Here is a 27255-nt window from a genome sequence, read left to right on the forward strand (position 1 = left end):
CGACCTTGCTAAGGGATTGCATTCTTAGAGATGTAGTAAAGAAGGTGATATCAGTAGAGCGAGATGTGTAAGAAGTTTGCAATTGATAGATTGTAATAAGGAGGGTGGTACATTATGTTGGGATGTGAGGAAGATATTAGCGGGAAATCGCAAAAATGGAAACTTCTTACCTTGTTCACGGAGACTGGCCTGTTATTAATGGCAGAATACTGAGAATTAGGAGGAGGAGGAGGAGGAGGGTAATTATACTACAAATAAAGAAGCCGAAACAATGGTTTATGCATACGAATTGACCAGCATTTTTTTTCATGTGGCAGCTTTGTAAGATTCAATTTTCTTAAAGTGGTTAGATTATAAGGTCAGGTTACTCGGGTCGGTTGTCGGGTCAGGTCACCTCGGGTCGGGTCAATCAGGTCGCATTGTCGGGTCGAGTTGTTAGGTCGGGTCAATCGGGTCGGGGGCGGCGCTGGCTCAGTGGTAGAGCGTTCACCTCTGGTGCTTGGGGTCCCGTGTTCGATCCCAGCCCCCGCCAAGTGAACTTTGTGGTGGACAAACACCGTGTGCGTGGGTTTTCTCGGGGCTCTCCCGTTTCCTACCACTTTTTTCATTCCACCATATCATTCATTTCTGATAATCAGCGTCTCCTTTAGCCTAACCGGCATAACCGTGGGACGTAAAACTCAAAGGTTTCATTTCATTTCTTTTTCAATTGGGTCGGATCACGGGCCGGGTCTGTCGGGTCGGGTCGGGTTAGTCAATTCAGGTCACGGGTCGGATCGGGTCGGGTCGGTCTTCAACACATTTTTTCCAGGAAAATTATAATATATCACGGTTTATATCTCATTGGACTTTCAATAAAACATATTTTAATGATGTATACACCATGTCGCCATCTTTGTATGAGGGTATTTCTAGAGGGATTTTGTGGGAATTTGATGGAGTGTAGATTCCTGTGTGTATATGGGTCTGATACCTTACCGGACACAAGATGCCGAGGAAGTGTGTAAATAAACCGGACAATTTTTCTTATGTATGTGAGGAGCTGGCATTAAATCGCAACGTCGATGTTTTACTCCACTTGTGAGGAAGTGTTATCAGTTATATTTTGTTTGCTGTGTAGGTGACCAAGATAAGAATTTCGCTCCTCACTACATTTTTTGTACTTCAGTGAAACGTCTGACTGGGTGATCAAATGGTGAACGAAACATGAACTTCGCAGTACCGATGATCTGGAAGGAAACAAAAGATCATTCTTCAGACTGCTACTTTTGTATGATATAGATAAAAGAAATAACCAGTAAATCTAACCACACTGTACAGTACCTTAATTTGCCATCAGCAATTAGGCCAGTTTCACACAGTGCAGAATTACCTGTACCTTAACCTCCTCCTCATCTTACGGTAAATGAGGATTACGTACTTGAGGCACCTACTGAAGTTACAAATGAAGAAGATGATAATACTTATGTAGGAAGCACATATACATTAGATCCCCATCTGATAACTCAGGGTGAACTAAATGACCTCGTACGGGATTTAAAACTTTCCAAGATACAGACGGAACTTCTTGCTTCTAGACTTAAAGGCTGGAATCTGCTACATGGTGACACTAAAGTGTGTATTTTTCGACACCTTCATACAGAGTATCAAAACTATTATTCTCAAGAAAATAATTTATTGTATTGTAATATTATCTGTGCTGTGATGGATACATTTGAACATGCACATATAAGTACAGAGTTGAGATTGTTTATTGACTCTTCGAAAAGTTTTAAGGCTGTCCTTTTGCACAATGGCAACAAATTTCCTTCAATGCCTTTGGCCTATGCAACTAATATGATGGAACCCTATGAAAACATCGAAATAATGTTAGAAATAATTCAGTACGAGAAATACAAGTGTACCGTTTGCTGTGATTTAAAAGTAATGTCCTTGTTAATGGGTCTTCAGCTTGGTTATACGAAATATTGTGGTTTCCTCTGGGAATGGGACAGCAGGAACAAAGCGGAACATTACATCAAGAAGGAATGGCCAAGGCCTGTATTAACTCCTGGTCAGAAGAATGCTGTTTATTCTTCACTGGTGAGCCCTGATTAGATAATTCTACCTCCTCTTCACATAAAGTTGGGACTTTTCAAAAACTTTGTTAAGGCAATGAACAAAAGTATGCAGGATTTTTTACCTCAAGGAAGAATTTCCTCGGGTTAGTGACCCCCAAATAAGATGTTTGATTCCTGAACAAAAATTTGAGTATCTCTTAACTCTGGTTGAGAAAGCAGCTTCGTGTTCATTTAAATGTTTAACAGAATTTTTTTTTAAGAAACAAGAAAGTCCCAAATTACCGTGAAATTGTGAGTGATTTCCAGCAATCGTTCAAAGAAATGGTTTGCAACATGTCCCTTAAAGTTCACTTTCTAGACTCCCACCTGCATTTCTTTCCTGAAAACCTTGGTGCTGTTAGTGATGAGTATGGGGAACGTTTTCATCAGGACATTTCCTCCATGGAGAAGAGATACCAGTGACAGTGGAGTTCAAAAATGCTAGCTGATTACTGCTGAACACTCAAAAGAGATGTTCCAGAAGCCAAATGCAGAAGAAAGTCGACAACTAAAACATATTAGATGAGGTAAGTAAACGTTTATTTATTAAGAAAATACCACTCACTTCTTTTTTATTATTTATTAAGTAGATACAAAATGGTGACACGGTGTACACATCATTGAAAATATGTTTACATTTCAAATCCAATGAAATATAAACTGTGCTTATATTCTAAGTTTCGTGGAAGAAATATGTGGTTTTATCTGCACCAATGAATACGGTAAAATGAACAGTACACATAGTATATTTTTTTATATAAATATGTTTCTTTCTCTAGAAAGAATAATGCTATTCTTATGAAACTTAGAGGACCTACTAAGTATAAATCAAGGTAACATACAATATAATTTGTGCGTTTATATACCTAAGGTATCCGAGCTACAGGTATGAAAATGGTAAAAATAAAAAGTAAATTTTAGGGGATATTTTCCGAAAACCTCTCTGTCACGGGAAAACTGAGGATAATGGAGAAAAACTCATTGCAGATTCGAATTCTGCGTGAAAAGTTCTATTAGAATCAGGTATTTTCTTCCGTGTGCCAGAGAAAAAAGAATTTTTCTTCGACTAGTGTAATAGGTACCATTTTCAATCTCAGCAACCGTTAGTCAAACCGCTTAACGGTGATCGCTAAACAGCAAAAACGGTAATACAAAGCTGTAGCCCCACCTTCTTTCTTACATTCTACGTTAAGTATCAAAAAATGTTAAAACACGATACACTGGTTTAACATTTGAAATGAGAAGTCGAAATAACAACTTTCTTATCTCGAACTTTGAGCAATCCCGAGATATATACATAATTACAATAATTACAATCCCCATCCCTTTTCTTCAATTCTAGGTCAAATATTAAAAATACTCACATCCGTATATTATTTAGTACGAAAGAAAATTTTACATGCACATTTCTGCACAAACGATGTATAAACGATCGCGACAATTTGTGGTTTAATCGAAAATGTTGGGGTTAGCACTTAGACAGCTCCCCTTTCTTTTCTTTCTGTCGACGCATCTGATAACATAGAAACAAAACTTTCCTTGCCCATTACTGTGCAAACGATGTACAAACGATTGAGATAATTTTGTTTTGTATCCGACGAGGGGAGGTGCTACCAGTTAGGCAGCCTATATTTTGTTATGGTTTTGGCGCGCCCCAAATTGTGTACAAACGAAAATTTCGCCTGCACATTTCTGTACAAAGACGTACAAACAAGTGCTACTATTTGTGATTGAATTGGACATGGTGGGGGGCTACCATTTAGACATTCCCCACTTTGTTTCCGTTCTGGCGGCGCCCCTAATTGTGAACAAACAAAACTTTCGTCTAAAACATTTCTCTACAAACGATGTACAAACGATTACGAGAATATGTGATTGAATTGGACAAGGTGGGAGGCTACAATTTTGATAGCCCCCACTTTGTTTTCGTTCTGGCGGCGCCCCTAATTGTGTATAAACAAAAATTTCCCCTGAACATTTTTGTACAAACGATTGAGACCATCTCCGATTGAGTCTGAAAAGGCCCCAAGGAGCTGTCTAAATGGATGTCTGCTTTTCACCTCTAGTGTAATGAAATTCTTCCACGAGAAAATCTGTAATCAACACTGTCAGTAGCTACGCCCTCGACTAATATACATTTGCAAGTACAGCTTTATTTTCGTATTTTTGTTCAACAGTTAATCAATTTAAAACCGTATTATAATTCGAAGTACTTATGATATTTCTATCGTAAACAAAAATATGTAGTCAACTTCTTAAATACTTCGCTCCGCAGGAACCCGTTCAGCACGTGCAACAAGCAAAAAAACATGATTGGCATCTCACAAATGAGAAAGGAAAAAAGACAGCCGCGCCTTATCGCAGTCAAAGCTGACAACATATTTTCGGTCGTCACTTACGCCAATAGACCTACAAACGGTGTACAAGAGTTATACAGTTACAATATACGCTGTGCCACAGTAGCGCTACAGGTGAAATGTTCACGAACTACAAATGAATATGTTTCTTACAAGTGTCAGTCACTATTGCACCCTCTTTACATTCTACACATGTTTTTTTCTCCTACTTTCTGACCTTGACAAGCAGAAGTGCCAGGCTTTCCGAGTTCACAACCATATACTGTTTGTGTATAGAGTACCTTTTCAGTTCTTCGAATGACTGTGCGCGCGAAGAAAAAGGGTGATGATCGGGCATACGGCAGCCAGAAACACCCGGTTGCACTTTTAAAAGTAAAATATAAATATAGAGCCTTGACAATGCCGTGAGGATATATGCCGGACAGGGTGGTTCAGTAATGTTGGACAGCCCTGAATAAATCGAAAACCAGAAGAGATATTAGGAAGAGTGTAATGGATCCAGATACTTGTGGAAGGGGGACTTCTTTTGAGGTACCACACAATGATACCAGGTCAACAATGTTTCCAGCTCAGTACAAAGTTGTATTTTTTAAAATAGAACATATACAAGCTTATGCCATCAAAAGAATTAGTACAGAATGTGAATACCAACAAGTAAAACCGCATCTGTCAGTGTTGCCAAATAAGGAAGTTATAAAGCTTCAAAGATCAAAAAATTAAAGTGTCCGTAGAGCAAAACTAGCAAAAATGCAAGAAAAATAATACTACGGAATGAAAAGGAGTAAACGAAAAAGAAAACCAAAGAACGCACAGCATCCAGTCTGTAACAGGGTTGCCATCGAAAAAGGGGGGGGAATTGAATATTTTGCAGTTGCCATAGGAGGAAAACTACCCATATGACATAATGCTGGAAACACCATAGATAGTCTATGTAGGATTCAGGAATCCTAATAGCGTTTGTTCGTCAGCGATATCTCTAACCGTTCCCGAGATACACCAAAGGTTTTATTGATTGATTGATTGATTTTAGTTTAGCGTCCCTTTCAGCAGCGAGGCTATATGATACGTGGACCTACTGATTAACGTGGAATCCGAACCACATGAGCTCCCGCCGGGAATTGAACCCGGGTCTCCTACACCAAAGGTTTGCGGGGTTTGCAACACTGCATAATAATTCCCTCGCCCTCCAAACTACAGGAACGAGTAATGAAAATGACACGCCCAACAAATTGTAAGAACTACACGGGTCTAATCGTCAAATAGAAGGCAATGATACCTTTATGTTTACAAGAACATATGATGAAGTATGGGATTTTCAACGTAACTCTTATTGGACACGGAGATTTCATTGTCACGTAACGTCCGTGACAATATACACATTATGGTACACAAATCAGATCAGATGTTCTTCTGATGTAGTGGTTAACGATTCGAGCTACGACGTAGGTCGTTGGTTCTATCGCATTCAGGACTACTGTTGTTGTTCTTCCAACAAGCACTATAATTACGTTAGATAGAGGCGATTTACTATGAAACAATTTACTAACGTTCCTTGGCTTCGCGTTAGGATGTAGTCGGTTGCACACATAAGAATTCCAAATCTAGAAAGAATAATAATTACATGATTGTAGCAGTGAACCATGGTTATGAATAATAATAATAATAATAATAATAATAATAATAATAATAATAATAATAATAATAATAATAATAATAATTACTGAACGCTGGAATAGGCCAGTTATAACAATCAATAATGTTGTTTCAAAAAGCTCGTATCATGCTTGTTGATGTTTCTCACAACATAAAGTCTGACAAGCTGAAAGCAAGTGACTGCCAACCTTGCCAAGCTGTCATACTGTATGAATACAGTGTATTGGCCATACTAATAGTAACAATAAATGTGTGAATCAGTGTTAGATAAAGGCAAGAGAAATGACGTATAACCTACCTTGTCAGATTTTGCTACTCCTGTGTTCAGTTTTATGAAATTTTTACTTACAAGCATAAATTATTTTACAAGTACTTGTCTCATTACGGAATATTAATATTATATTACCGTTTTTTGTCTTATGTTTTACATTTTTTCCACCTAAATATTATACACACGTGAAATACAAAGATAAAATAATGACAATCATTTTAAACGTTAAATATGTAGCCTCTTGTGTTATTTCTTTTTTCTTCTTTTCTTTCATTTCTTTCTTTATTTCTGCTGAATTTTAATTTGCTTAGGTAAAATATTATATCTTCTTGAAAATAATCTGTTTATATTTTTGAGCTTTCATATAATCATGAATAGTTGCCTGAATCCGTTAGTGGAAAATTCTAATTAATTTCACTTACTAGGGAAGGTTGTGGTGTGTTACTCTGACTTCATATTGATACTATGCTCAGTCGACTTCTTTTTACATATGAAACAATTAGGCAACCGGAGAAATCCTCGATCGCAAGCTTGTTCGAATTATGGGCGTTAAAATTTCAAAATTGAAGAGATTTTGAAAAACGTTTGAAGAAACCATTTTTTGAGATACACGCTTCATTTTTAGTACTGGAGTGTTTTCTTGGGTGCTCGACAGAACGGTAAGGTCAAAACGGACGCATTTTGCAAGATACGGAAACTTATTGGGGAAGGGTTGAAGAGTAATGGCGTCTTTAAACTTGCAAATTGCATCTTATTTTGCACACTGGGTAAATAGGCTAATACAATTTATTTGAAAGCAACTGTATTGCCATTCAAATGTCACTTTCCCGTGTGGCCACCTAAACATTAAACAATGACATTTGTCTCCGAAACGCTTAGCTGCGGAACTAACTTCAGCGGGACTCCCAACCCAGCAGGCCTCTGTGTATTGTGGAAAAAAGAAATTTTTCAGTTTAATATCCGATGATTATACCCTTTAGGATAAGGAAGATGATGATTAAGGCAAGTGAATGGTGATGAAAGAATTGATAGAATGATAAGAAGGGAGGAAACAGGAGTACCTCGAGAAAACCCATATACATGATGGTATTCATTGTGGAAGACGGTGTTTTTGGGCTGGCTACCGGCCTGGTTCCATACTCACTCATTTTTTTAAAAAGTTTTGAAGGTTTTTTTGACACCTCGTAACATTAAAAAACTGTTGTTTCCCTAACTACGGATATGGAAGTGGAGATATAATTTTAACAACCGGTTCCAAGAACCTGAGAAATTTCAATAATCGGTTCGGGCAAACTAGGTGAATGACACCATTAAACAAAGCAATATGCTCTGTCAATGATAAGGCCATGAGCGTCCTCAACGGAGGCAAGGGGACAATTACTTTACCTTGCATTTTAGAAAGGTGTTTGGTTGTTTCAAAACGCTTTTATCCAGAAATACACGTGAAGGCACGTTATATTTGGTTACACCTACTAGAATATTTAATATAGACTTATGTAGTCCACAAAGTTATGCAATAAGCCTCAATAATAATAATTGTTTTGCATTATGCGTTGTGTGCATCAATGTATGTCGGTCTTTTGCCCCTTCCCCTTCCCTGCCCTTGGAAAAATCCTGCGATTCTTTCTGGATAAAAGTGTTCTTATTTGGAACTGCTATTATTTTCAGGTGTGCATAGTATCAAGTATGAATTAGTACTGACAGATAGCATGAAATTGTTTTGAATATATGCCACTATAAACAAGGATTAGAGAATCCATACTTGAGCTTGTTATTGTTGAAGATCATGTGATATATGAAGTACAGCAATCATGGTGCAAAAGCAAGTACCTTGCAAAACATTTGGAGAATTAAAGTAGGTAAAATATATTAGCAGATTTTAATAAAATTAGCTGTAAATAGCTCAGTAGATAGATCACTTCTGGCGCACGAGATCGCTGTTTCGATCCCACTTTCCGCCAGGAAGACTTTATGTAGTACCCATAGTGCGCTTGGATTTTCTCGGTGTTTTCCCACTTCCTTCAGTCCACCATTTTGATAATCATCACCACTGCTCCTTTTAGATTCGGACTATAACCGTGGAATATTAAACCAGAAAAATTCAAATAGCTGCCCGTGCTAATCGCGTAGTTTTACTCGCTGCATTAACTTATGCAGAATAATTCTGACGCGTGATTACTAAAGAGTTCGACCAACATGTTTCCTGCAGTAGTCAGGCCTTTTATATGACGCTAATCATACGTCAAAACCACCCTGTATAAAGCCCTATCTCAGATTCCTCATTCCACCTGGATTGTGGAACAAATCTGTCTGTGTTCCACAACAAATCTAGAATGTGGAACAAATCTGTCTGTGCAAAAGCAACCTAGTAAAAGTTGGTGATAGTTTTCATTTAACATACCCGTGTTTGGTCCAGAATTTCAGCCATAATGATTATGCCATCTAAAGAAAAGTTGCACTAAGACATTCAACTTACAAAAAACATGTACAAGGGGAACACAACTTACATAATACCTGCACGATAATACAACTTGACAAAATACTACGCTTGAAGAACTAAGTCTGTTTGGTTGAAAAGATCGGATTTGTGTAATGGTTTTGTATTTGTATTGTTATTCTTAATTTGCAACTTTGAGATATCTAGTTATAGATAAATGTATAATATATCTGTCATTTGCTGAGAAAATTTTACCATAAAAGTAGTTTTAGTTACCCCTAAAATGATTTTGTATTTGTACACGTATCCTTAAACTGCACCGTAGAGATCTAGTTATAAATAAATGTATAACGTTTAACTGCCGTTTTCTGAGAAACTATTACCATAGAAATGATATAATTTTCCTCTAAATGCACATTGAGTTGCACTTGAACCAGAAAACGATGGAATTTCTAAAGTAGAGATACGTTTTACATCAAGGATTGCAACTACGTTTGTAAAAAAAACATTTTTGAGCGTACTTAGAGTCTTTTTGTCCTAAAGATGAAATTTATGTAATGATTTTGTATTAGTATACGCCACCAGGCCCCCGAATTTGCCCGACCTACGGCCTCCATCTCTTAGGTATCAGCCTTTGAACGAAGAGTGAATTTTGTGCATTTGCTCTTTAATCACATTTCCTGAACTTGGCACAGCTGGGGACTTCGCCCTTTACATCCTCACGTTTACTCAGCCTACGGCCTCGCACCTCTTAAATCCACAATTCTATCAAATTTCAAGTTTTTTTCCTATTTCAACTATCTAAAAGATAAGATTTTTTATTCTAAGGAAACCCCCACTTAAATAACATAGGAATTTCTTCATCCCCCCATAAAAACTAAAATATTCATTTTTGGAAATTTTCCTGTACATTAGTCTCGAGAAGAAGGCTACACTCTTACGAAATTTCATCATTCTAGTCCTGCCGGAAGTCTTTAAACACTTTGGGGTGTAGAAGACGTTTCATATAAGTAACGTGGGAAAGATTTTTCAGTTTCCCATAAAACCACTCTATATTTGGATTTTTTATTTTAGCGAATTACTTAATTAACGCTAACGAAAACGTATAAGCATAACGAATTTTAAGTTTTAATTTCAATTCCATGTACCTAAAATATAAGATTATACAAAGGCCTGAAATTCGCTCCAACACCAAAACACATTCCCATCACGGAAACTGTAAGCGGAATAGAACAAGCAATAAAACATTTAGACCAAGAAGCAGCAGACCACATACGCACACAAGGCGTTACGGTCCTTATGGGGGCCAAGCAGCAGAAGCCGAAATATAACCTATCCAGAGAAGAAAGGAAAGCCCTCAATGACCTACGAGCAGATGACAGCATCATAATATTACCAACAGACAAGGGGAATACGACCGTCATTCTCAACAGGGAAGACTACCACTCCAAATTGACATGCCTACCGGAATATTCAGCATATAGAAGAATTGACAGAGATCCAACCAAGGTCATCGAAAAGAAAACCTCGAGATTAATACAAAGTTCCAGTCTGAATGAAGAAGAAAAGAAGAGGCTTAAACCTTCCGGTTCAATACCACCAAGGATTTATGGCCTTCCGAAGATACACAAGAACGAAGTTCCATTACGACCCATAGTTAACACCATAGGAGGCCCCACGTACAACCTGGCCAAGAAATTAACAGGACTGCTACAGCCACTAACAGGAGAGTGTACACACCATATCAAGAACTCCGGCGATTTCGTACAGCTACTACACAGCATCAAGACAAACGCAGATGACATACTCGTCAGCTTTGATGTGGTTCCTCTCTTTACGAGGATACCACTAGATGATTCTATTAAACTCTTGGAATCGCACTTCAGCAGGGATATAGTACATCTCTTCAGACACACCCTAACGTCTACCTACTTCAGTTACAAAGACAATTTCTTTGAACAAAGTGATGGTGTGGCAATGAGCTCTCCTCTCTCTCCAGTAATAGCAAATTTCTATATGGTGTATTTTGAAGACAAAGCGCTAGAAACAGCAACATACAAACCTACAGTATTCTACAGATATGTAGACGACACATTCGTCATATGGCCCCATGGCAGATAGAAACTCGACGAATTCCTGCAGCATCTGAATTCTATACACCGCAACATCCAGTTCACAATGGAAACAGAAACAGAAGGAAGACTCCCGTTCCTGGGTGTACTCGTATACAAGAAACCAGATGGAAGTCTACAATCTACAGGAAACCCACGCACACTGATCTCTACCTCGATGCGACCAGCTTTCATCATCCTGCACAGAAGATGGGGGTGTTAAATACTCTAATACACAGAGCATATCAAATAGCAGATCCAGATAATATAAGCACAGAACTGTCTCACCTGGAAACGGTATTCAAATTCAACGGATATTCGTCGAAACAGATCAAGACAGCCATGAGAAAATACAGTAGCAGAAGTTGCACCACAAAAGAGTACAACACGGCAGACAAGTAAAATATTGCAGTTATTACATATATGGGAAAAACCTCCAACAAACTAGCAAGACTATTGAATAAATTCAACATCAAGACTGTACACTGCCCTCCACCGAAGATCAGGAGTTTACTACCAACTGCAAAAGACTCACTGGGGTTAAAGACACCAGGCATCTATAGGATCACCTGTGAATATAACGCCACTTACATAGGTGAAACGGGAAGGAACATTGAAGACAGAATGAAAGAACACCAGCGACACACCAGACATAAGCAACCTCAAAAATCTGCAATAGCCGAACACTGCATACAATACAATCATACGGCCATATGGGACCAAATTGAAGTACTAAAGAAAAGCAAACAGTTCTGTGACAGGAAAATACATGAATCTCTATTCATCCGTACATACAAGCCATCCATCAACAGAGACGAAGGTTACAATCTACCTGACATCTGGATCCAGCTTCTCAGTACAAAAAGAACCATCAGTCAATCAGAGAGCACTTTCCACCAGCAAAATCAGAGCAAGCCATTGGCCAACAAAAACAACCAATAGAAACACAGCGATTCTTAAAGACAACAATATAAATTGTACGACCAGCGCGCTCCAACACATAGCTCTGAAGATGTTGCCGCTGTATGGTAACGAAAGCTTAGCACAGCAACACTCATTCTGGCAGCAATCCCGAGAACATTGAATTAACAATCTCTCTCTTTTTCTTGTTGCTACCTGGTAGTGTCACATTCAGCCCTCCGTAACAGCCGGACATAAGTTTTGCTACATTATCTTCTTCTGTCTATTAAAAGGTGGTCACTTTGATTATGTGTTCTTTCGTCTAGTGAGGTCCAAGTTTATTTATGAACGTTGCGATTTAGGAATTGCAAAGTTCACAAATCTACCACCGTTGTTATTACTTTCCTTTTGCAGACTTTCCTTTCTTGTTACAGTTAATGATTTGCTGAAAAGGTTTAACGAAACTGGAAATGTTGGATATAAGTCGAGGAGTGGTCGAATACAAATTCTCACACAACACGTTGTTGTGGATTTTCGTAAAATATGCAGAACTCCCCTAGGAAGTCTCTGAAAGAACTTGCAAAATATATAGGGAAATCTTTGAAAACTTGTCATTGATCTGCAGCACGTCTGTCTTTAAAAAAGCTGCAAGTTCAAATTGTACGGGATGCGAGTGATTCAATAGTCATACCTGTTAGTTCCAGAAACATAGTAAATTGCCAGTGACTCAATAAATTTCCCCGCCGAACAGTGCGGTCACCAAAATAAACAAGATACTTTCCAGTGATAATAACTGATTCCATTTATGTAGATACCTGAATATTCAGAATACTCATATATGGGATAGGCAAGTCCTTATGCAGTAGACGAGTTTCCACTTCATTCTGAGACCGTACGAGTATGGTGCGCCATTCCAAGGAAAAAAATAGTCTACAAATTTTTTAACGCGATTTTTGTTTCAGAAGTGTAAGCTTCACTTGAATAAAGTGAACATTTCTTTTGGTTCCAACAGGATCTAACAGCTAGTCATACATCATGTAAGTCAACAAAGATAATGAAACTTTGGGAATCCATTGATATCGAAATGCTTATAAATAGTTTACTCACCAGATTTAAGTTTATCAGTTTTTCTTTTATTTTTATATTTGTTTTTCTTTTTTGTGGAACATAATGTACCTAAGCAATCCAAGGACAATCATTGACCATTAGAAGAATATAAACAGAGCAGGTAGCGACATCCTGCTCATAACATTGGACAAAGTGGCCTCCAATATGTGTCGCTTGTTAACTTGTGTCTAGGAATTGATTATAAATATGTCTTAAGCTTCTCTAAATGAAAAACTTCCTTAGTTCAACCTTAAGTAGGAACGTTCTGTAGTCACATGCTAAATTTCGATACTACGATAATTGAAGTGATAATAATTTATAATATTTAAATTGAAACTTTAGAAACACACTGTCTTATTGTTTTTAGAAGTTGGCACTGAACAATAAAGTAATTTGAATTACTATAAATGAAATTAATGCTCTTGGTTAATTACACGTTACTGTTCCTGAGTTATTTCTTATAATATTCAATTGCTAAAGAGAAATAGGTCCCACTTTGATGCATAATTTAATTATTTATACAAATGTCACAAATGTCCAATTTACAGATTTCTACTTATACGTGTTAAAGTAATGGATTAACGATTTGATTTGGACAGGGGTAAAAGTGGATCTGAAAAGGTAGGGGAGGTAGGTAGCGACATGACGTTACACAGTCCTTATGCTATCTTTGCCCATTGTATTGTTTTAGAAACTGGGGGAGGCATACATATTCTTTGGAAGTGGGGAGACAGCGTTCCCTCGCGTTCCCCAGCACTTTTGCCCCTGCTTTTCTATTGATATCTTTCTATTGTTTTCTGTTTGTTTTCACCATTAGATATATTTACGTCCTATATCTGTATATCTGTATCTAATAAGTAAATTTCAATTTTAGTTATGTATCTCTTTGGATTATTATTATTATTATTATTATTATTATTATTATTATTATTATTATTATTATTATTATTATTATTGACATGGTTTTAATGTGCTATGTTTTAACATTACTGATAAAAAACATGATTTCAATTCTTTTCATGAATATTTCTACGTATATTTTGTTTTCATTTCGGCTGTAAAATTGGAATTATTAGATTATCGCTAATTAATACAAAATGCGTAGAAAAACTTTAATGACACAACTGTATATTAGCATATTTCTTATTCGCTTGAACAACAATCCTTACTGTAAAACAAATCTTACTGTAAATATCCCAACTGTGAGTTAGGCTAATTCCTACCGGCAAAAATTATCAGTAGAACTAGTAGTTGTACTCTTGCCTGCTCGCATGCATGATGCCCATAGATGATTTACCATTATGTTTTGATACTCAACTATTGTAATTATCAACTATTGTAAAGTTGTGTATTACAATATCGTATATCACACCCGAATATATAGGGTTAAACCAAAAATCTAAAACGTTTGCAAAAGTTTAAAAAGCATACCTAGTATGGTGTGGGGCCTTCTTTTGCGTACAAAACAGCTTGCATTCGATTTGGAATTGACGTATACAGCTCCTGAATCGTGGTGTGTGGAATTTTGTACCATTGTTCTTCCAAAATATGCTCTAGTTTTTTAAAGGATGCTGGAGGAGGCGGTAACGCGATCGAACACGTCTTTCTAACTCAGACCACAATGGCTCAATGATGCTCAGATCTGGTGGTTTTAGGACCCAGGGAAGGTGTGATAGCTCCTGGTCATGCTCCTAAAACCATGATTTCACCGTTTTTGCAGCGTGACAAGGTGCCAAATCATCTTGGTAAATGTCATCACCAGCAGGGAACCATAGTTGGGCCATGAGGAGAACCTGGTCCCCCAAAATGGCCTCACACTCCTTAGCATTCATCATTCCATGCAGGGCTATGACGGGACCTTCAGAAAACTACAATATCACTGCCCACACTGTAACAGAACCACCCCATGCTTTACAGTTGGGAACAGAGAGTCTGTATCATAGGCCTGTGACAGTTCTCTCCATACGTCAATACGACCGTTTTTTGGAAAAAGGTGAAGGTCGATTCACCGGACAACATCACGTGTTTCCACTTCTCATGAGTCCACGCCTTGTCCTTGCACCACTGGATACGACTCTTCGCACTTACTGCTATGACCAGGGGTTTGGCGATAGCTTCCCTGCCATGAATTTTCTTTTCATAAAGTTCCCGTCGCACTGTTCTCGATTAAACAGGGTTCTGTAGGTCAGAATTGAGTTCAGACGTAATTTTCAATGCAGTGGTCTTCTTTTCAGCTGCTACAATCCGTTTTAATGCCCTCCGGTAACTATCTGACATAATTGTCTTTCGAATACTGTCGAGCTTTGCAGACGTCGTTTGCCAATGAATTGTGTATGCTCTCGTGACATTGGACACAGTGCCTTTCGATACCCCCATAATGTTCGTTACTGTTGCCACTGAAGCTCCAACCAGATGGGCACCAACGATGATAATTTTTCAATATACTGGATCTTCCAGTAGGCATGTCAACTTGGAGTGGTAGTCTTTCCTGTTGAAAATGACGGTCAAATTCCCCTTGTATGCTGGTAATATTATGATGCTGTCATCTGCTCGTAGGTCATTGAGGGCTTTCCTTTCTTCTCTGGATAGGTTGTATTTCGGCTTCTGCTGCTTGGCCCTCATAAGGACCGTAACGCCTTGTATGCGTATGTGGTCTGCTGCTTCTTGGTCTAAGTGTTTTATTGCTTGTTCTATTCCGCTTACAGTTTCCGTGATGGGAATGTGTTTTGGTGTTGGAGCGAATTTCAGGCCTTTGCATAGAAGACTTGTAGCTGCTTCAGTTAATCATTTGCTGGAGAGACTCACCACTGCTTTTTCTCTGCTCGGATGAAATGATTCAGGTTTTTGTCTTGGATTAAACGATTAAGAACCATCATCCAATCAGAGAGCAGTTTCCACCAGCAAAATCAGAGCAAGCCATTGGCCAACAAAAACAACAAATAGAAACATAGCGATTCTTAAAGACAACAATATAAATTGTACGACCAGCACACTCCAACACATAGCTCTGAAGATGTTGCCGCTGTATGGTAACGCAAGCTTAGCACAGCAACACTCATTCTGGCAGCAATCCCGAGAACATTGGATTAATAGTAGACGCCAGCAAAGCTTCAAGATCATAGATATATTGTTGTTGAATAAAGGAAATATTCAATATCTGAAAACGGAGAGATTTAATTTAAAGAAAATAGAAGAAAACCAGGTAAGAGAGGAATATCAGATTAAAGTTTCGAAAAGATTCTCGGCTTTAGTATATTCGGAGTACCCTAGTGTTGAGGATACTTGGATTTAAATTAGAGATAGCATTAACATTTCAGCGAAAGAATAATTTGGACACGCGGGAATACGTGGGAATAAAGCAGGGTTCGACCAGGAATGCATTAAACTAGGAGAGGAGAGAAAGCAGACAAAATTACGTTGGCTACAAAATTTAAATGAAATAACTACACAAAATTTCGTAGATATAAGGTGGGAAAGCTCCAAAATTTTAGAGCAAAGAAACACGATTTTTTTTTTGGAAGCTAAAATTGAAGAACATCAAAATAATAGTAAAAATAAAAACATACTGGACTTGTATAAGGGGAACAACAAATTAAAGAAAGGCTGTTAACCTCGTACTTATATATTAATGAAAGCTGACAGTACAGTTCTCACTGATACAGATAGCATCTTAAATAGATTGAAAGATTTCTTTGACTATTTACTTAACACGGAGCGAGAAACTAATGTACGTGGAGAAGAGGAGATATATACCGCCGAAACGTAGATTTCATAACCCAACCGAATAGAAGTAAAAAATGCTGTAAAAAATTAAAGAAACACAAATCTCCGGGTTAGACGAAATTTAGGCTGAGTAAATTTTAGCTGGAAGCGAAAAATTGTAGAAAAAGATTCTCAAACTTATTCTCATTATCTGGAACAAGGAAGAATTCCTACAAAAATGGAGGAATCAATCATTTTCCCTATTTACAAGAAAGACAACAAAACTGAATGTAGTAATTCCGCATTTTCCTTCTGTCAACAACCTATAAAACACTTTCAAACATTCTATTAGCAAGATTGACTCCATACGCAGATAAAAATATTGGAGGTTATCAGTCCGGATTTACACGAAACCGAACAACCATCTACCAAATATTTACCATTCGCCAAATACTCGAAAAGACGTGCAAATGTAATACTCCAGTATATCAACTATTTATTGATTTTAGAAATTCATACCACTCGGTTAGGAGAGAAACATTACAACAATCTTACAGAATTTGGAATACCGAAAAAGCTAATTCGAATAAGGTATGTTTAAATACATCCCAAAGTAATGTTCGGATAAAAAAAATTCTGTCCATGGTCTTTCACGTCGAGAATGGCCTGAAACAAAGAGATAACTTGTCGCCATAGTAGTGAATAATATACTTCGGCTAATTTGATCTTCAGTGACTGGGAAAGTTCCCATTGCCTAAACCGGCCTAAACTAGTATGTTACTAGGTGATAGGTCGCATGCATACTCTTGGACGGTTGTATGGGTATATAGAAACAAGATGAAAAGTGATGTTTTCCTCTTCTTCTTCTTCTTCTGTATATGAACGTAGACATGTATTCGGTAGTTATTTTGGACCCCCTAGCCCCCTACAGCGATGGGCGTAAATGTCCATGGCAGCAGACTGTATGAAATTTCTCCTTTTATCGAATTGATCTTATTTGCTAAAATTAGATTCGTGTATAAACAAGATGAAACATGTAATTTTGGACTCCGCCTCATTGTAGACTATGAGATGAGACTGAGAAGCTTCCCATGTAAAATGGGTTCCACTCAAAAGTTATTGAAGAACTGATGTTGATGATGCTTAGATTCATCGATGTTGATCTTAGAAGCTAAGGGGAATATAGCATTTCGTTCAAAGTCGCTTTTATAGGGAGCCTTGAATCAGGTGATGTCATGTTTATTGAAGATATAGAATGAGAAAACGTATATATCCAAGTCGATCGTATATATCAAGAATATTCAATTTGAATATTTGAAGACGCAATTGGAACTTTTTTTTGTTACGGTTACTAAACGGTGCTTTTTTTTGTTAGTCACTTTATGATGTAAATTCTCGATTTTGAACAGGTAGATATGAAATGGATGAGAAATTACCAATGTGAGGGAATGACTTAAGAACTTTTATGCATTTTTTTTGTGTGTGTGATTGAATGCATCCAGAATCGAACCAGGACCAGTGTTATTTATGTCGAAGGAAAGAACTGAACCAAAATTTCTATGATGAGAGCCGCTAAGATCTATCGATTAATATGAATATTTGCCTTCGATTGACGTATTCAACAATTCGAATCTGGGTAAGTCGCTTTTCACTTTCGTTAGTGAAGTTATTTATTTATTTATTTATTTTTTACAAGGAGAGAAACTTGTACATTTGGTTTCGTTTGTCTCGGACTATTTGAACTCTGAATTGGAAAATACATTTATAAAATCTCTTGGAGGAACACAAACTTACTTAACTAAGGATCAATCTAAAGACTCACAGAACAAAGTTAACCTAACTTAATGTGTGGATTCCAATTCAAAAAAGTGAGAGACCCGGGTTGGATTCCTGGCGGGAGCTCATGAGGATTGGATTTCACGTTAATCAGTAGGTCCAAGTTTCATATAGCCTCGCTTATGAAAGAGATTCTAAACTAAAATGAACTCATTTCAATCTCCATGGAATGTGTTCTGAACCTGAACACACCTCACGACAATCGAACCGAAGAAAATCCATTCAGGATTATAGCTTTCATAAAGTAATGAAGTAAAATAATAATATGTAAGAAAATTTGTACGTGAGGAAGAGAGCGAGAGAGAGGAATTTACAGTTTAAGCTGGAACTCGAAGTCGAATCAGAATCGAATCTGGGGTGGAACTAGAACGCGATGTCTAGATAATTCAATCAGCAGCTGGCACGGCCGTTTCTACAATTACAGTCCGACACACCAGGAATTCCAATCATAATTCTCCCACTAAAGGCACATATGCGTACTCTCTCAGCGAGAATCGAACCCATTGGGGAGCTTGAACTCAAATCATAATGCTCCCTCACCGAGAATCAAATCATTACTCCATGTAAGTAATAAAGGTGGATGTATTAAGCTGAATAGTACTGAATTTAATTTATCGGATTTTAATGTTACCTTTCGGCTTCGTGGACAAAATATATGATTGAAATGAAGAAAATTCTTCAGGATTATAGCTTTGCAACTGAAGTAAAATAATAATACGTAAGAAACACTTTCCGAGTGAGTAATAGTTGTCTCCTTAGATTGAACATTAGTGTTAAAGAAAAAAACAGTTATATTGTTGTAGCATATTTCCTTGCCTACAGAACAATTGTACGTAAATATCGCAACTCCATGCAATTCAATTATACATTAGAAAACTCCAGTTTATTTCTTCAAATACTACACTAATATATGACTCGTATAGCTTAGGTGTTAAACAAAACGCTAAAACTATATTTACTTAGCACGGAAAATCAAATTTGTCTTTTTCTTCCTTCTTTATTATTTTCTAAAAAGAAATTCATACAGTTAATACTATAAGCTATCATTTTTCACAAATGGTATTCCTGTAATAAGAAATAATTTTCTCTTCTTTTAAGCAAAAAACTGATCTACTGAATATTGCAACTGTATGGAATAGACTTATATCTTGTAACACCCGAGCTCAATTCCCGGTGGTAACTTATATCATTTCAATTCCTCGTATGAGACTTGTAAATATAGGTTTACGTATCATACAGCCTTGCTGTTGAATGTTATTAATATCTTTAACGTAACGCAGTAACTTATTTGTGCAGTTTGAATCCCTTATGTTTGTATCTTCCAACATTTTTTTTTTACGAATAATGTATTCTAGCGGGCAAACACCGCATCTGAGGGTTTCCCTTCGTTATTCTTAACCTAACTTAACTTAGTGACCCCAATCGAAACTCTACATTATGGTCTCCTTAAGCTACATTACCTATTAGCTTTTCTGAATACAAAACAATTTATGTTAGCGAAATTTTTCAGCTGTGGAATTCGAAATACATAATATGTACAAATTTCTGATTTCAATATCAATTTGGCTGTAAACATGTAATGTAGAAGAGAGATTTTCTCCGAAAATGATGGTACATACTCTTTAAAGGAGCATATGACTACATAGTTCCATTAGCAATACTTACATTCTGTAAACAAAGTAGCTGAAGTCCCTTTCTCCTGTAGTATAAGAATATGAACTTACTCGTTATGTAACGGAGACTCCATTTACAGTTATATTATAAAACAAACAGGAAAAACGTAATTCAAATGAGGAATCACAAAATTAAATGATAATAAGTATAATAATTTAAATAATCACTATCTATAGCAAATAGGTAGCACCTGAGAGATGACTAAGAAGAGAAACAAGAGAGAGAGAGAGAGAGAGAGAGAGAGAGAATATACTGTATGTACACATTCTTGATTCATTATCAATTCTTCTTTGAAAATTCTAGTCTAGAAGGATTAGGCTTGGCTATATTAAACGTGAGTGAATCTACAGCTTAACGTGAAATTTGAACTACATGATATATACAATTTTTGATTTCAATAAAAAAATTTCACTGAAATGTCTAGTCCACAGGAGCAGGCAAGGCTAAGTGAGACGCGAATGTACAACCTAACGTGAAATTCGAACTACAAGTTTTATCGTTAAGAGTCGAACTCAAGTTTCTCACAACATAGGCACATACGTATATTCACGAAAACAAGATTTAAAAAAAAAAACAAATGAAATTTACGAAAATAAGATTTTAAAAAAGCAAATTAAATAAATCAGAATATTCTTGAATGTATATGAAACACGGATTTACAACTTAACGTGGAATCCGTCAAGATTCTAACTCAACTATTCCACAACGTAGGCACATATGTCTACGAGAACAAGATTTAAAACAAAGAAGCAAGTAAAATAAACCAGCATATCCCCCAGACTACATGAGACATGGATCTACTGCTTAACCTTAAAACCATCAAGCGACGAACCCATATTTAATTAAACGATTTCGTTACGTAATGTCAAAGAACAAGAAATAAATCCCTCCATATAGTCTATAGCTTAACGTGAAATTCGAACTACCTGATATATCGTAAGAGTCGAACTCAAATTTCCCGACACATGGACTACAGCTTAACATCAAATTAATGAAGAGACAGACTAAAGTTTAATACAATGATTTTATTACGTAATTTCAAAGAACAATAAATAAATCACTACATATAATCTACAGCTTAACGTGAAATTCGAACTACATGATCTATCGTCAAGAGTCGAACTGAAGTTTCCCACAACATAAACACATATATCCACGAAAAGCAAAGAAAGTATATCAGAATGTCCTCGTGGCTATATGAGACACGGAACTACAGCTTAACGTGGAATCCGTCAAGAGTCGAGCTCAAGTATCCTACAAGAGAGCAAGAATAGTTTAACGTGAAATTCGAACCACATGATATGTATATTTTTTTTATTTCATTATCAATTTTTCTATGAAAAATCTATTCTAGAAGGATTAGGTTCGGCTATATAAGACGTGAATCTACAGCCTAACCTGAAACTCGAACTTTAGTATCTATCGTCAAAAATAGAACTCAAGTTTCCCAAAACATATTCACGTAAAACCACGAAAACAACCTTTTTATTAAAAAAAAACATATGAAATAATTAATTCCAATAGCAATACTTAAAAAAGAAATAACTTCTGTATCTACGTTGCGAAAATAAGATTTAAAAAGTACTGGAATAATAATCAAAAAATTACTATTAAACTATATGAATACTATACTTATAAAATGATTTCTTTCCGTAATGCCAAAGGATAAGAAATAAACCCCTACATATACTAGCATTAATAGTAAACTAAATAACTATCTATGAAATATATAATACAATACTAATCACTCTATAGAAGTAAATATTACATTAAAATTCATTCTATTCTACAATAATCAGAATATCTCCGAGGCTATACGAGACATGGATCTACAGATTAACCTGAAATCCGACAAGAGTCGAACTCAACTTTCCTACACAGAAATTACATGCACTAAATGATTAGCCACGAATATGTAGTGCTTTTATTACGTAGTGTCAAAGTACAAGAAATACATTTCTACATATAATAACAGAAATAGAAAACTAAATAATTAACCAGAATATCATAATACAATGCTAAACAATATATTCAAGTAAATATTACAGTAAATTGCATTATATTCTAAACTAATCAGAAGATCTCCAAGGATATATGAGACGGGAATCCGAACCTTATGATTTTCCTGTACACACGGAAAAGAAAGTATTCTACAGTTGACATTTTTTCATTAACACGGGAACAAATGATTTAATCTGGATCTTTCTTGTCGTTACTTTTGGAATAGTTATAATTTGATAACTTGACAAAATCGGTACTGTAATAGAATAATTTATTATTGAGTTATTACGAATAGAAATCTTGTCAACTGAATAATACTTTTTTCGTTACTGTACATGAGCTAAATGATTACCAAAGAAGATGTATTGCTTTCATTACGTAATGTCAAATAATAAGAAATTAATAGCCAGATATAGCCCTACTAATGGTAATAGTGAACTAAATAACTAGCTGTGAAATATATGATAATAATAAACATAATTAATACATAATACAATGCTAGGCAATATTTTCAATTATATATTTCATTAAACAAGATTTAAAAAAAATTCAAATAAATAATCACACACAATACTATTAAACTAAGAAATAGAAATAAAAATGGTTCCATTACGTATCCGTACATATACTAACAGTAATAGTAATCTAATTAACTAGCTATGAACATATATGATAATAAAACAGCAATACTAAGCCTTATATTCAAGTATGTTACATTAAAATAAAAATATCTCCCAGGTTATATGAAATATAGATCTACAGCTTAACGTGAAATCCAAGCTACATGAGCTTCTGTCAAGTGTAGAATTCAGGTTTCACACACAAAGAAGATATGTGCGCTGTATAACTAGTGCTGATAGTGTGTATGATTGTGCATCACCAAATGATATTGTTACGTTTTTTAAGCAAACCTGAGAAAGCGGATAGATCTAGCAAGGTAGTATTCTGTAATATAACACATGATGAATTTTTACATACCTCTGCACATGTTGACATCAGGTCCGCAATTTGAATTACTGGATTGTAGATGTACCTACACTTATATCCAGCTAGTCGATTCTACAACTCTATCTGATCACCAACACCGTCAAAAATTGCACAAATCTGAAATTTTTCAGATGTATATTTAATGCGAAAAAAGCTTGCATCACGTAATGGCCAACAAGTTTTGATAAGTGATGATACTACGGATAAAAATTATCTAAATCCTCCTAACTCTAGCAAATCCTTAAAATCGACGGAAACAGGAGTAACATAAATCAAAAACCATCGCTGATAACTGGCTTGCGTGTACAAACTTCTAATTGCATTATCATTTTTTCTGAATATGATGATACATACTCTTTAAAGGAATTTAAGACTCCTTAGATCCCTTGGTAATACTTAGATTCTGTAAACAAAGTAGCTTGAGTTCAATCTGCCTGCAGTATAGGAAAATGAACTGTATGGTTACGTAACAGTGACTCCATTTCAAATTCTCTTTTAAGACAAAGAAGAAAAGCATAGCTCAAATATGGAATTACAAAGTTAAATGATACATACAGCTCATAAGAGATGGTAAAAGAGGTCGTATTTAGTATTTCGGAGCAATTATTACTGGTAACGTTTAGTACTGATAATACTTTTTTCTTTGCATATTGTTTTTATTCTTGTCTTCATTTCGAAAGAGAAGAATATCCGAACAAATGCCACTTATTTGGAATGTAAACGTTATTTGAAATCAGTAAAGAATAAAAATTGAACATTCCGACGGAGCTACAAAAAGGAAATAAACATGGAAAAGGCGGGCTTCGAACCCATACACAAGGTTATCAAAAATACAATCAGTACCTTAAACCTCTTGACCACGTTAACACGTTGAGTACTAAAAGGCTTGTGTTTAGGTTAAGCTCTCAATACGTTTTGCAAAGAGGCCCAATTCTGACGTAGCACAGGTGCGAGAAGGTAAAAGGGTGTGAGGCAATTTTCTCTTTCTCTCTCTCTCTCTTTGTGTTTATCTATCTATCTATCTATCTATCTATCTATCTATCTATCTATCTATCTATCTATCTATCTATCTATCTATCTATCTATCTATCTATCTATCTATCTGTCTGTCTGTCTGTCTGTCTGTCTGTCTGTCTGCCTATCTACTATACTTCTGTGTACCTATCTATCTATATTATTTCATAAGATTTGACCAGTAGACTGAAACTTCCAAAAATTTGAATTTGAAAGCCATTAAAGAAATTACGTAAAGGAGAGTAAGTGGAGAGAGGAATACCAGATTGAAATGTTTAATAGATTCTCGCAGAGTGTAATAGCGTTGAGAATATTTGAGTTGAAATTAGGAATAGCATTAAAATTTCATAAAAAAATAATTTTTGGGACACTTGGAAATACTTAGGAAGAAACACTGGTTTAATCAACAGTATATTCAACTAGCCGACAAGGAATACAGGCAAAACGGTGATAGACACACTATGTAACTACAAAAAATGTCGTATGAGATTTGACGGTCAATTTTGAATAACTTATAGAACTACAAAACGTGTTTTCTGAAAGTTAAAGATAATGACATTTCAGACAATAGTAAAAGAAAAAAACAACATTTTCGACATGCATAAGGGTATCAATAAATTTTAGAAAGGCTATCAACATTGCAAATGCATACCACAGAAAGCCGATAGAACCTTTCTCACTAATACGCATAGCATAATGAATAAATAAAAATATATTTTTACGAGTTACTTCATCGCAGATCCTGAAAGTGGAATGTACCCAACAAAACCGCATATTACAGCGGCTAATCAAACTGACGTAAAGGTTCCTATGAATAAATATAAATCTATTGATGTAGAAGAAAGTCCGGCTGAGTTAATTTTAGTTGGAGTGGAAAAATAAGTAACAAGATACAAAAACTCACTCATCTTACCTGTAACAAGGAGGAACTGTCATGCGAGTTGAAAGCATCAATCATTCCAATTCAGAACAAGAAGAAGAAAAGTGAAAATTCTAATAATTATCGAGTCATTTTTCTTAAAGTGCTCTAAAACATATTATTAACAAGATTGATAACACTTATAATTATTCGGAATTATCAGTGCAGATACATGCGAAATCAATTTACTTCTGAGCAGATAGTTGTCACATTACTCGTCGAATCAATATCTCCACACCTGACCATTTTGGAGTTAAAGGTGTTCTCGAGGCCAAGAGACTATTATGGATGTAAATAAACTTCACTTGCAGAATTATAGTCATTCCAGATGTAGGTCAGAGCAACACCAAGATTCACCTTTGACATTTTGCTCAAACATTTGTATAATCACCACTTGCAGTTAAAGTTGTTCATGCATTAAAGTCATCTTCATTCTAGTACAGTTTTGCCAATTTGTAACCACTCTCACCATTTTGTAACACAAATCATTTTTATATATATGAGTATAAATGCGTTACACCCACGTCCTATCTCCATAAAGACAACACAAATAGCGCACTTGGAAAGAAGGGAGAACTTTCTTATACTATTAAACGAAAAATAATTAATGGTACGCTGGTTATGACCAAGCCAATTGAACTAAAGTGGGAACTTATTAAATACGATATCTTGAAATATAGCAAAATATAGGTGGTCAAAGGCTAGAATACTTCAATAGTAAATTTCAGTAGGATATTAACAACTCTATAAAAATCTTTGTCTTGTCTTCTGCACCTTCAATGGTGTTTTAAAAAAGTTTGTGCACCATCATCTATGGTTTTATGTGCAACAACTCTAAGATTTTTGAATTACTTGTGTAGAAAATAGTTCTTTGTATAAAATTGTATGTATACTAAAAAAAAAAATTTACAAATGGCTAACGCCGCCATTTTCAATGGTTGACCGACATCAAAGTCGAAGTTCCTGTCATATATAGTAAATGATAAAAGTTATAAGAAAATTAGATTCAAAGAAATATTATCATGCTAGTAGAGAAGTAGAAATTCAAAATCAGGAAACGCATAAAATTGTCGTAGTAGGTAAGTATTATGGTCTAGATTGAGAAGGAGGTCCAACGGGACGAAGAGGGCCAGCTAAACACTTTGTTAGGTTGTGATATCTTCGTAAAAAGTGAAAATACATCAATTTTTGATCAGTAGAATGATTGTGTATGAGTGTAAGTGTGTTTGTAATTAACTGTGAATGTGCGAATTATATGTAGGATGAACACTTTCCACTTTAACCACTTCCTCTTCTTAACAACACTTCGGGAGATGTTATCCCTGCCAAGGTCACCGCTGGACTCCTAAAAATCTTTTACTTGAAATTGTATAATTGATATCAATAAGTATAGTGTTACAACAATTAAACAAAATTTATTTAAATCGAAGCTTATGAATCTCACATTCAAACCGACTATGAAAGTGATAAATCAATGTCTCACATCGATAACAAATGGCAAATACCAAAAAATTAAGTTCTATGGCATACCAGCTTCAAACGAAAATAGTTAACACTGTACAAATGACTTACTCACAGTTTAATAATCTATTCGCAATCCGGACTATTAACAATACTTTTAAATACCATAAATATCAATCATATTACTAGTCACTAATTCCAATCTCAAGAAAAAAAATAGGTTGAGTTACTCTTGAAATTTGTATTTTTTTACCTTCCACTCAGATTACAACTTGTGATCTGTCAATCCTACAGAGAACGAGAGTGGAACAAGAATCAAATACGAAAAACTACGACCAGATGTCACTGAGAGCCGTAAATATATTTTTAAAGCCAACTAAAATCCGAATTAGTGTATTATTAGTAGTAGTAGTATTATTATTATTACAATCAATCGGGAATTTATTTTTAATTGCAAATAACAATAAAAAGTCTAATTATTAATATTTTATGCAAATTCTTAAGAACGACGTAGATGAAAACGTTATCTTGCTCATTCCTACCTTAACTGAACTTCAATTTTCGTCACATTTCCTTTTCTACCTTCCAGTGTTGGGCAAAATCAATTGAAATCAATTGCAATTGATCAATCAATTGAAAGTAATTGCTCTGAAGATCAATTGCAATTAATTTCAATTGCAATTGATTTCAATTTGTAATTGACAATTTATTTCCATTGCAATTGAA

At 35.7% G+C, this 27255-nt stretch overlaps 1 protein-coding gene across 1 annotated transcript; it reads left to right on the forward strand.

Moving 5' to 3' along the window:
- Positions 1–10116: 10116 nt before the first annotated feature.
- Positions 10117–25031, forward strand: LOC145689354 (uncharacterized). The gene is made up of 3 exons (XM_081763505.1): positions 10117–10884; positions 12841–12865; positions 24889–25031. The coding sequence occupies exons 1-3, from the start codon at positions 10117–10119 to the stop codon at positions 25029–25031; spliced, it is 936 nt and encodes a 311-aa protein (XP_081619631.1).
- Positions 25032–27255: the final 2224 nt, after the last annotated feature.

The sequence above is a fragment of the Thermobia domestica genome, chromosome 7 (genome assembly GCF_964235325.1).
Source record: "Thermobia domestica chromosome 7, izTheDome1.hap1.1, whole genome shotgun sequence".
In the NCBI taxonomy this organism is placed as follows: domain Eukaryota; kingdom Metazoa; phylum Arthropoda; class Insecta; order Zygentoma; family Lepismatidae; genus Thermobia; species Thermobia domestica.